This window comes from Martes martes (genome assembly GCF_963455335.1).
Source record: "Martes martes genome assembly, chromosome: 2".
Taxonomy (NCBI): domain Eukaryota; kingdom Metazoa; phylum Chordata; class Mammalia; order Carnivora; family Mustelidae; genus Martes; species Martes martes.
The window spans coordinates 181601220-181614051 of record NC_137889.1 but is presented as its reverse complement, the minus strand read 5'-3'; the positions used below and the strand labels follow the sequence as shown (position 1 = coordinate 181614051).

Sequence of the window (12832 nt, the reverse complement as noted above, 5' to 3'; positions counted from 1 at the left end):
TTCACGACATAGATTCCATTTCAGGATGAAAAGAAGGAGACTTAGAAAGTTGAATCTGGTGCTCGCTTCGGCAGCACATATACTAAAATTGGAACGATACAGAGAAGATTAGCATGGCCCCTGCGCAAGGATGACACGCAAATTTGTGAAGTGTTCTATATTAAAAAAAAAAAAAAAAGAAAGAAAGAAAGTTGAATCTGCCCAAAGCCACTTAGTTAGGTAGTGACAGAACTTGGAAGTTTTCAAATCTAGGAATATCAGCCTTAAAAATCAACTGAAGATCTGTTGCCTCCTGAGGCTCCTGACGCATTATTACTGTTTGCTTTTGTCTGAAGGGAAATGTGGTAAGTGTGTGAAGCAGGAATGAAGAGGGGATGGCAAAGGGAGAGGAGTCTATCTGGTAGAGAGCAGGGGAATGCCTGGACACTGAGGGAAAATAAACTGAGAAATGGGAGTTTGTCCCCAGGAAGAGACTAGAGCGGGAGTTTGACAGGAAACTGGACCCTGGAGGGTTTGGGGTGGAGTTTGGGATTATGATGTCAACCATCATCAGGGAAATATTCAACTCATCTTCTCTCATCATCTCCCCCTCATTCCCAGGTCCCACACCCTTTTGCTAGCTCTGACAGGTTTTTGAGAGCAGGAAAAAGAAGAGCGATATAGGAAGAACAGAAATAAGACAGCCCCCACCTCACGCTGAGGCAGCGGGAGATACAAAGACCACTCTGTTGAATAGATCTTAGAATAAGAACATTTCTCCCACGCAGAACCAGTGTTAAGATAAAGGGTGACATTCTCATAGTCCTCGGGAGCCTAATTAACTCACGACGTTCTGGAGCTCGCGCTAGTAACAACACACCTCAATTCAAAGAACATTGATTGGGCTCCTTTTCTGAAGCAGGAACTTGGGAAAATGTTGAGGTGGAAGGAGCTGTGGGTGACTTCCTCTGCCCTTGGGAAGTTGTCAGCTATGTGATGACTTAAATACTTTGGGGCACCAGTCCCTTATCTTGGCCACCGCTCCCACAGAAAGGTGAGTTCCAGTTACGGCACGCTGGATGTGGGCCAGGCCTGGAACATACTGACTTTCCTTCCTCTTGTTCCCTTTTCTTACCTCCCATTTGCATGCACTCCTTCAAGAGAATGCAGCCACTGGCCTCTTGTGTCCTGCGGAGAAGGAAATTCAGGAGCTTGGCTTACCAGTGCCTTGAAGTCGAAGCCCTAAGTTTGACTATTAGATAGCCATTTGGCCACGAGAAAGTCACATAGCGTCTCTGAAGTGAAGGAAGAAATTATATCCTCCTTGGTTACCTCATTGGGTTCTTGGGGATTATTAAATGATTTGTTAGGTATGTGCTTCACCATAAAGCATTAACCGTAAAGCATAAACTGTAAAGCATTAAACAATGCAAACAACTGTGCTCATCCTCATAGAACTGATTAGTGGGATTAGGGAACTTAGACATTGTTTATTGCTACCCCATAGCTGCTGTGTGCCAGGCCCTCTTCTAAGCATTTCATCTATCTGCAGAGCAGACCAGTGGGGTTAGGTAGTTTTATCCTCATTTCACACATGAGGAACAGAGAGGTTAAGTGACCTGTTCAGGGTCACATGGTAAGGGGCAGAGTTGAGATTCAAAGGCAGGCAGTCAAGCTTTGGAGCCCGTTGCTAACCACCAAACAAGCTGCCTTCTGTGTGCTTTGTTAGTACCCTCTGTAAACTCCTCTGGGAGCACTTGATGGAATTATAATTGCTCACCTTAGTGATAAATAAGCTACTAGATTAGAGGGACTGTATCTCTTTCACACACACAGTACCTGACACGTAGTTAGAGCTCACTAAATATTTGTTGAATGAATGAATGAATGAATAAATAAATGTCCTCTGGGGAGGCATACAGCAAGTCTGATACAACTCTTGTGTTTTCCCTTTATCTTTTCTTGGCTAGCTACCCTCATTTCCTTCAAGTATTTCCAGTAAGAAAATGGTATTTCTTGCTATCCTTATTGTCCTGTTTTGCATTTTCTCAAAGTCAATACTGACCCATCTGAAGGGAAAAGTTAGAATGTGAATACTGTACTTGGAGAATGGTCTGACCAGCACTGGATCCAGGGTGGTTATCCTCTCCTGCCTCCATAGTGTATCATCATTATCCAGGACTCATTATCCAGGACTCCAGAGCTCACTCCTGCTCCTGAAGTTTTTGTATGTCTGGACAGTTTCTTGACTATGAAACTCAGTATCCAAAGTGACCCTTAGGCCTTTACTAGTGGTCTAAGCAGGTAAGTAAAATCTGTTATACTCTTCCTTCCTTCCCTTCCCCTATTCTCCCGTCCCCTCCCTTCTCCACTCTTCCCTTTGGTGGGAGGAGCTGTGAGGAAGGAAAAAGGATTCCCTAAAGCCTTAACGGAAGCAAACAGGTTATGGTTGATGAGGGAGTTGGGGCAGGAAACTGCATCTTTTAATCTGGAATCCAGAGAATGTGTCAATTTTGTTTCGTGGCATGACTACAGTGAGTTTTCTTCTAAAAACAACAGCATCATTGGCTTCATATATTGGACTATGTTTAAGGGGATGATAAGACACAAGGTTTGAGTTTGGACATGTTTTGAAAATTCCTGCATTAAAGTGAACAAACATATTTGCAGTGTTTCTGTTGGGCTCCTCAAACTGGGAAAGTACAGACTCTGGTTCTCATCAAGACTAAGGAAACTGACAAAAAGCGAGATTCAATTATTAGATGAAGAGGCAGGCACACTATAAATTCTCTATTCCAACCAGTGTTTTTATTTTTAGTTGTTTTGATTCGAGATTACTTTAGGTGACTAAGTGCTCCATTGGACACTCCGAGCTCCGTCCTTTGAGTCGGGGGTCAACGCCTCCGAGCCATCCAGCCCTCCCTGCGGAACCGCGACCCACTTGGTGGTGGGCGGGATTTCGCCCGGGGCAGGCGGGGGGGGGGGGGGAGCGCGCTCCCGAGGCGTTGTCGTCGGCGGCGTGGGGAGCGGAGGAAGGAAGCAAGGCGCCCTGGGAGCGCGCGAGGCCTCACGTGCGCGCTCCCGCCCGCCAGCCTGCGCACACCGGCGCCCACGCGCCCGCCCGCTCTCCCGGGAAGTCTCGCGATGCCGTAGCCGGCTGCTCCCGCTGCGGCTGGCTCTGGCTGTTGCTGTGGTTGCCTGAGTTGCTGCTGCTGCGGCGGCGGCGACGGCGGCGGCGGCGGTGGCAGCGTTAGCGGCGGTACTGGTGGAGGTGTCGGCCTTTGGGCGGATGTTGACATTGTGTTGTTGTTATCGCTGATGATAATGGCGGCGGCGACGGCCGGGACCCCATCTCCTCTGTAGCCGGAGCCGAGGCAGCCAAGACCGATTTCCGCGGCCTCTGAGCCCGCGGCAGCGACTCCCCCTCAGCCTCCGCCGCCTCGCCAGCCCGTACCCCCGGCCCCAGCCCTTGGAGTCAGGCCCCTTTGAGTAGGGGGTCTTGGAGGCTCAGGATGGCGGATTTCGACGAGATCTATGAGGAGGAGGAGGACGAGGAGCGGGCCCTGGAGGAGCAGCTGCTCAAGTACTCGCCGGACCCAGTGGTGGTCCGCGGCTCCGGTCACGTCACCGTGTAAGGCCCGGAGGAGGGGAGGGCGAGGACGGGGAGGTGCAGGGCCGGGGTGGGTCCCCCCACCCGTCCCCCATGGTCCTGGGGAGCCCTCTATCCGCGGTGTCCGTCTTGTGTCGGGGCCTTCGGGAAGAGTAGGCTACCAGGAAGTGAGAACTTGCTTTAATTTTATTTGTTTCGGTCTCCGAAGTGGGGACAGACACTGCCCTTTCTCCCCAACCCCCCCACCCCCTTTAGCGGGCCTTTTAGGCCCCGGCGATGTCACGGATCCCAGGAGGGAAGGTTTTTCTTTGGGGTCTGCCCTTTGGGCCACCCCTTCAGCTGCGGAGTGGAAGTACACGTATTTATGAGGTGCCTCCCCCTTGTTTTCTCATCCACTTACCCTGTGGTTCTCGCTCCTCGTCTGTGCCTTTGAGCCTATTGACATATAGCTGTGGCCAGATCTGGGCCATATGAGACCCCAGTGACAATTGGTAATGAGTGGTTGACTGTCGTTGTGCCTGTGTCTTTCACACATTACAGGTCTTCCCAGTTTCTTGCAGAGGAAATTTCTGCGGAAGTAATGCAGGTTCCTGTGATCGTATATGATAAGAATGTATAGATGAACGTATATTTGAGATATGCATAGCGATGTATGCTTACAGCCAATTTTTAAAAAGAAATCTACGTGATGGACACACACTGCTCAGGTTACTGAGGGCTCTCTGTAATCTAAGTCTCCTCTGGGCATGAACTCTGGGATGGTTTCTTCATTCGATGAGGGTTCCTGTAAGTCTGATTTGCAACATTTAAAAGTCCGGCATTATTCAGACAATAAGGAATGAGAGCTTTGTGAAAGGTCATGACTAATAGAGGAATGTGAAGACTTGAACCAAATAATGAGCTGTCCGGAAGCAGGAAGTTTTGTAATGTTTCTGTGAGAAGTCCAGAGTTTTGTGCAACTTGAAGTGTTTATATTCTTCATTTTAGATCTCCTGTTCAAATCCTAGATCAAACTTCCATGCTTGTCAGGTATCTCCACACTTCTTTTTAGTTAAAAAAAGGGCCAGCAAGTCTGAGACTGTCTGGAACAGTTTTCATTATACTTTTGGTGTAGGGTGAGTGGGATGTGCAGTGAGTAACTTTCAGTGAAACAGTCTAAGACTCTCATATGAGATTGTCAGCAAAATCCTTGCATTTCTCACTACGTGTTATGACCAGCCATATTGTTGTTTGGATATGCTTATGTAATGCTTTGATTTCTTTAGCACCTGTTAAGTTTATGTTCAGGTGACTTATAGGGTAAAAACACACTGCATAATCACAACGCCATGGGAAGACTGTGGGATTTATCACCACAGTAGCAGTTACTTAGTGTTTTAACTGTCACCTCCAGCAGAATTCAGAGAGATCATGGATATTAAATCTCTTTTTAACATACATCATGGAATTTTTTTAGTCTCATAGCCTGCCATGTAATTTTTTAGTTTGACTCTTAGGACCTTTTTACCTGAGGAGTATAAGGATGCTTAAAGAAGGGGTTTTTCAAACTCTCTCAGGCTGTCTCGCTGCCTTTCCTCCTGCATTCCTCTTGTCAAAGAACAGCTGGCAAAATTTTGTTATTTAAAAAGGTGCAGGTATAGTTCTAATGTTTCCTCTGTTTAAGGAAAAGAAAAACTAAGCACTTGGCTGGGCAAATAGAATATATAATAGATGAAGTGCTCAGAACAAAATAGGTGATTAGTAAATTTGATTGTAGTTGAGTACTTAGGTTAACAGGGTGGGGAAGAATTATTAGTAGTTTTCAGTCTTACTGCCCTTTAGAATTACCTGGAGAGATGAAAAAAGCAGAAGAACAAAAAATGGTGCCTTCTCCCCAGGCCAGGCCAATTGAATGCCAGGTATCTAAGTGAGGGCCCCAGGCAAGATTACCCCCTCACCCCCCACAAGTCCCACAGGTGACTCTCCTGTGTAGCCAGGGATGAAAACCACTATTCCAGAGTATGAGAAGGAATTATGTGCCATCAGGAAGCAATATGCCTTTCTATATTGGAAGTTAATTCTGTGATCTCTCAATCACTACCTCTCTTCACCATTACGTTGATTTGAGGCTCTGGGTTCAAATCTACCCTCTGCCACTTGGATCGATTATTTATAACTCTCAGTTAAGACAGAGATTATAGTCCTTAACTTTTAAGATTATTAAGGATTAAATTAGACAGTTTGTGCCAAGAATTCATCATCACATTATATGATACTGTGCTCAGTAAATATTAACCTTCATTAATTATCCTCCACACTTAGTTTTCCACTTTGAGAAACGTAAGTATTAGGCATAGTCATAAAAAATCAGAACTACCATTTTCAGACCTAACAGTGATGGACTTTAGTCCTGTTTTTCCATCTCTAAACAGCTTACATATTTAAATTGGTAGGTGGAGTATTTTGGGGAAAATTAGTAAGAATCTTTATTGAAAACCTAGCCCTGTTTTGTGGTGATATAGATAAGTAGAGTAATAGTAATACAAACTGTTTTTTTTACATGACTCTGTCATGTATAATTCACAGGCATGCTATGCCAATTGGTAGCCCAGTTAGTGCCTAAAAAGGTTTTTGAAATTGGTGTTTATGGGTTACTATAACTGTTGAGCATGGTCAGTTTTTCTTGCCTCTAAATGTAAATGGGAAGAACTAGTAAAACAGTTATGGTAAAACTGCTACTACCCCACCTGTTTTTGTTTTTTTTTTTTTTTTAAACTAAGGTGCTCTTTAAGGTAGTCGTTCCTTATTGGTTTGGAAGTAAATGATAGTGCAAACTGAATCATCTTTAATCCAGATCAATCTGAAAAGATACAGATTCAGCCACTCATGTTTTTCATAGATTTCTACTTTTGGGTGGACCTTTATAGTTGAATATTTTTGCTCTATTTTCCCTTCCTACTTCAATGTATCCTATTATAGGATATTCTTATATGACATGTATTCTTATATGACATGATATAATGACATAATATAAGTATTCTTATATGACATGATTTGGCATGTCATTATAGTGTTGTGGGAAAGTAAGTTTCTTTCCATTTTCTACTACACAAGCAGGTCAGTTTGGGGGCATAATCAGATTTTGTAGATATGAAGATATAAAATAATAATTTGTCTAAACAAAGTCTGCTTTAATGTGTGTGGGGTTTTTTTTTAAAGATTTTATTTATTTATTTGACAGAGAGAGACACAGCGAGAGAGGGAACACAAACAGGGGAAGTGGGAGAGAGAGAAGCAGGCTTCCCACTGAGCAGGGAGCCCAATGCTGGGCTCCATCTCAGGACCCTGGGATCATGACCTGAGCTGAAGGCAGACAGACGCTTATCGACTGAGCCACTCGGGTGCCCCATTTAATGTGGTTTTTAATACAGATATTTTCATTTTAGTTATTTGTTTATTTTTAAAGTAGGCTCCATGCTTAGCGTGGAGCCCAACGTGGGGTGTGAATTTATGACCCTGAGATCAAGACCTGAGCTAAGAGTGGAATGCTTAACCGACGAGCCACTCAGGTGCCTTGCACATATTTTTATATCGGCTGCAAATGAGACTTACACTTTGTACTTTCATCATGATCAGTATTCTTTTTTGACATCCCTTCTGGGTGAGTTTATTAATTTTCTTTGTTAGATTTATGTGTAGCAGTATGGAGCAATGTGGCAATTCCAGCAGGGAGATAAACAGAAGCATATTTTGAGAGAAAGTAGTATTTGAAGGAAGAAGAAAATAAGTTCCTATTATTCCTTAATATTTATGTACATGTAATTTAAAAGACTTCAGTTCACACTTGAGTTCAAAGATTTCCTGTGTGTGTGTGTGTGTGTGTGTGTGTGTTTGAGAGAGAGAGAGTCTTACTGTGTAATGAAGAGGAGGGGAAAAGTGATTAACTTATTAGGTGGTGTGGGCCAGATTGGTTAATATTTTAAAATTGTGAATTTTTTTTAACCTCTCAGTAAATTTGTACAAGATATAGTGATCATTATTGAAGACTGAGTTTTCGCAATGGTGATAGTGCTAAAGGATGTTAATCAAAATAATTAGAATTTAAATCTAGTTTTTAGGCCAGTATTCCCTCACTGATCTATCACTATAACTGACATTATTTATTTCTGTATCGCTTCATGCCCTCCCATATCATGGTCACTCTTGGGGCTTTCCTTTGACTTCTAACTTAAGCCCTGTCATAGAGCCAAGTTACTTTGCTAAGGTTTGTTTCTAATAATGTTATTCTCTTTTAATTTCACTAAATTATTGTATCTTCATGTACTCTCTTCTGAGGTATAATCTTCCTACCATCTCCACAAATAATTCCTCATCCTTCAGCACCAGTTTTTACCAATGGCTGTGGAACTCACTCTCTTTGCTTGTCTTCATCTCAGGTATGCTGTGGAAAATTGAAAGATTTAGAAATGTGGCTTGAAATGAAAAACTCGGAAACTATTTTGGGGTACAATAAGATCCTTATATAGGAGATATCACAAGAACACCTTGACTTTTCAAATGGTAGATTTAATAAAAAAATGGTCTGTCTTGAAATGTATCAGTATTTCAAGGTGGCTATCAGATGCTGTACTTAGCAACAGGAGATCTGAACGTGAATCACTTTGATTAAGCAGTTTTTTTAACTTTACAATTTTTTTTTAAGACTTTATTTATTTATTTGACAGACAGAGATCACAAGTAGGCAGAGAGGCAGGCAGAGAGAGAGGAGGAAGCAGGCTCCCTGCTGAGCAGAAAGCCTGATGTTGGGCTCGATCCCAGGACCCTGGGATCATGACCTGAGCTGAAGGCAGAGGCTTTAACCCACTGAGCCATCCAGGTGCCCCTTAACTTTACAATTTTTACCTCCTTCCCCCCCCCCCCCCAGCATGATTATAAGACATATTCCATTTTTAAAGATTAAAGTTTTTGTTTTTAGGAATTTTTAAAAAGATTTTATTTATTTATTTGACAGAGAGAGCAGAAACGGGGAGCAATAGGCAGAGGGAGAGGGAGAAGCAGGCTCCCGCTGAGCAGGGAGCCCAGTTCGGGGCTTGATCCCAGAGTCCTGGGATCATGAGCTGAGCTCAAGGCAGATGCTTAACTGACTGAGCCACCCGGGCACCCCATGGTTTGAAGACCTTACTTTGATGTTTCTCCATAAAGCTGTAAAGTTCTTTGAGGGCAGGAATTGTGTTTATTGGTCTTATTTCTCCACTGTTAAATACAGTGTCTGGAATATTGTAAGTCCTAAAATGTTCTCTAAATAAGTGAGGTAGGTGCATACATCTTTGGATCTTGTCAGAAATTGCCAAACAAGCAACTGTTTTCCTTCCTTCCTGAACCTCCTACTGAAGGTAAACAATATTTTACAATAGAACTCTTATAAAATCATATTCAGAAGATAAATGAGTTCTCTTTTTTTTAAGCTAAACTTGGTAATTATGGGGAAATTGTAAAATTAAGACTCCCCCCCCCGAAATTTTTCTTACTCCTTATTATTTGAAAGGAAATTGGTTTGATTTAGAATATAGCATTGAACGTACTTTTGATAATACAAAGGAAAAAATGCTTAATAATTGGATCAACTACTAAAATTTCTCAGTGGGTAAACTTTCTTGAAGAAATGAGGAATGTGGTAGTAAACTGAAGTTTCAAACTTTTATTGTATTTGAGTTTGAAATTTACATGGTGTTTCAGTCCGAACAGTTCAGTGTTGGATTTCTGCCCATTAACAGATGTAAAACTGACTGGTTCTTAAAATTGTATGTGACTAGCTAAGTGGAATACAGAGACTAAATGGTGAAAAATAAGTTATATGAAATTATTTATGATGGTAATTACTCAAATACTATTATTCTAAGTAACACTGCTCTGAATAATAATATTTCTCTAAAGAATAGTATTTTTTGGGGGCGCCTGGGTGGCTCAGTGGGTTAAAGCCTCTGCCTTCGGCTCAGGTCATGATCCTGGGGTCCTGGGATCGAGCCCCACATCGGGCTCTCTGCTCAGCGGGGAGCCTGCTTCCCCTTCTCTCTCTCTGCCTGCCTCTCTGTCTACTTGTAATCTCTGTCTGTCAAATAAATAAACAAAATCTTTTAAAAAAAATACTATTCTTTTTTTTTTTTTTAAAGATTTTATTTATTTATTTGACAGAGAGACAAAGCAAGAGAGGGAACACAAGCAGGGGGAGTGGGAGAGGAAGAAGCAGGCTTCCTGCAGAGCAGGGAGCCTGATGTGGGGCTTAATCCCAGGACCCTGGGTTCATGACCTGAGCCAAAGGCAGACGCTTAACAACTGAGCCACCCAGGCGCCCGTAAAGAATAGTATTTTTACTTTGAGAGCTGCTCTTGAACTCAAATTTGAGTTTATATTCCTAATAGGTTAAAGCCTCAGGATATTAGACCAAGTATATACTTGGAAGGGAATCTTTTAAGTCTCTATAGAATCTGTGATTTTGTTTTCTAATCTGAAGCTATTTAAGATTTTATTCTCAATAAAATTATGCTTTAAATATAACATGTAGTAGTAGATACTTGTAAGTATCCTTTAGTATCTTTTTTGTGTAAGTTTTTTTGTGACTTTTCATTATTTGTTTCAGAATCCATTTATAAAATCAGATCTTAAACCAGACTTTCAGTGTTCAGGCAGTCTAGCTTAATCCCAATGCAATTAATTTCTTAAACTTGCCTGATTACTAGAATCAGTAAGAGCATTTTAAAAGATACACATTTTAGATTCTTAGCTCTGACTTCCCCAATCAGAATTTTTAAGAAGAATTTAGGAATTTTTATTTTTAGTAAGAGCTTAGGCAATTCTCATATCATACCAGACACATTTAGAAGCAATTGATGGTATTTGGAAAGAGCATGGTCTTTGATGTTAAGCAGATTAGTTTTAATTCTCAGGTACTTTCCAACTGTAACCTAACTGTAACCATTAACTTTCTGAGCTTTAGTTTTCTCATCTGCAAAAGGGATAATGTCTACCTCAGAGATTAGGTGTAGGAGTCAAAAATAATTTATCTAATGTCATGGACCCACAGTAGACATTAAGCAAATTATTGCTTATTACATATTTTGGTGTTTATTCCTTCATGCACAGTTTTTGGCTAGTCTTTACCAGTTTCTTGGAAATCCATCTAAAAGGTAACATATGCTTCCTGCTTTTAAATAAGACCCTGAGCATAAATTAGAATTATTCGATTGAGTTGAAACATTTAATCAGAAGCCAGTATTATCAGGTTGGTATACAGTGATATTCTTAGGGATCATTGAGGTATTTTGGGGTTTGAAGATCTCCTCTAAATGGCACTTCAGTTTAACTTTCATATGTGTGGGCTTTTCCTTTGTTTTACCTTCTTCCTATCTGATGGATGAACCATAGGTTGGGAATGAGGCAGCCAGCATTATTAGAACTGCAATAAAGTGAGAGAAGTTGGTTCTGAGTACTGGATTTAGATGCTTGAATTTTAATACTTGGGTTTTAAGATACTTGTTTCCTCAGAGAATTTTTTTTTGCTTAATTCTTCCTTATCAGCTGTCTTATTGAGGTTTGCTGGTAAGTAATATAACAAGCCTTTACTAAATTTTGTGTTAAGTATTATTTGAGACACAAGGTACACATAGTTATGAATAAAACAAACATGGTTATTCTGCCCTCATAGAGTTTATAGTTAAGAGACAAATTATGTCTGAGCAAATTGCTTCGAAGGAGCCTAATAGAGTTCTGTGACTGAAAATAATGTGATTAGATAGAAGCTCTCTGAGGAGTAACATTTAGGAATGATGAAAGGGTTCTGTGAAGAGCATCCCAGGTATGGAGAACAGCAAAATAAGTCTGGCTGGCCGGAGGAACTGAAAGGCTACTTGCGTGCTGTGGCCAGAGTATAGTGAGTAAAGGGAATGGTGCCTTGACGTGAGGTTCATGAGCTCAGTAGGGCAGAAAGGATTGTAGAGAGAATAGAGTGAAACTGGAGAGAGGAGTTAGGAGGCCATAGAATGGTCTAGAGGAGACGTGATCGTGGTGTTGGTCTTTAGGTAAAGGAGATGTTCTAGTTCTGTCTATAAGTCATCAAATTTCACAGCTTTCCTGTGAGGTCCGGAAAGACAGCAGTGGCTGCTTGTGCCATCCCTTTCCCCGTTTCCATCTCATTCTCATTCCCATCTCGTGTTTTGTTTTGTGTTTTTTGCTTTGGCATTGTAAGGAGTCAGGTCTAAGAACTGTGGCTGCCCTTACTGTTGACTGGAGACTGTCTCCATGACATACCTGCATTTCCTGTTCTGCTACCACAGGGCAGTTAGCATGCAAAGGAACAGCGTGTGCCAGAAGTGGAAAGGGTCTTTCCCCCAAGATCAGACATTTGAAGTGAGGAACTTTTTAAAGTCTTATCCTTTAGTTACAAGATGTGTGGTGTTTGACAATGATCTGTTTATTAGATTTGAGGGAAGGGCTGTGCTTTTTAAGTCTTTACACTTTAAAACTAAAACGAATATACAAGGGCTGAGATTTTCTCGCAGAGTCCTAGACAAATGATTTTTTTCCTTAAGCTCTTCTCCATCCTGCCATCTATGTAAAATCCTGCTATCTAAATAAACCTAAACTTATTTAGGTTGGAGTTGGTTAGACTTGGGGTAACCTATCTTTGGTTTGTTTGGTTTTTTTTTTTGATTGTGTGTGTATGCTTCCTGCTAGAGCTCCTTTTTTTTTTCTCTTTGATCTTGTGTTGTAGTTGTAGTGGAGTCCTTGGATAGTGTAATAAAGGAATTACTGTGTACCCAGCCTTCTTTTTCTGCCCTTTCTAAACTATTGTAGATGTCCCTTGAAATTGGTATTTTTGGTAGTTTATAATCCAGTTCAACCATTTATTATTTCTTAAATGAACACAAGTTATCATTATTGTGTTCCTCATAAGATTAATGTAAGTGTGAAGAATATTCTAACATACGTATAAATTAGATAGTTGAGTTAGATTAGTTGAATTTGTGTGTCATCAGAGGTTAATACCATGAACTTTAATCAGTATATATTTACATAACTTCCATTGTTTAACAACATATGTAATCATCTGTAAATACTTGAAAATAAAATCTTAATAATTGAAAATTAGTAAAATTCTAATGCTAGAATATTATAGAACTGTATAGTGATGAGGTTTACGATAGAGTGAATTAATAAATGATTTAAATAATTAAGCCTTTGATTTCACTAGTTTATTAATAAGATTGT

The 12832-nt window shown here is 41.1% G+C and overlaps 1 protein-coding gene across 2 annotated transcripts in view; it reads left to right on the top strand.

Moving 5' to 3' along the window:
- The first annotated feature begins 3054 nt into the window (after positions 1-3054).
- The window catches only part of CHIC2 (cysteine rich hydrophobic domain 2), a 56240-nt gene continuing 46462 nt past the window's right edge, over positions 3055-12832 (top strand). Inside the window, exon 1 of one of the 2 annotated variants that reach the window (XM_080796480.1) lies at positions 3055-3610. In XM_080796480.1, the coding sequence (XP_080652606.1) occupies positions 3492-3610 (119 nt within the window). In that variant the 5' untranslated portion in view covers positions 3055-3491. Of the gene's footprint in view, positions 3611-7150; positions 8005-12832 lie in introns of those variants that run through there. The other variant, XM_080796481.1, reaches the window with a different exon arrangement.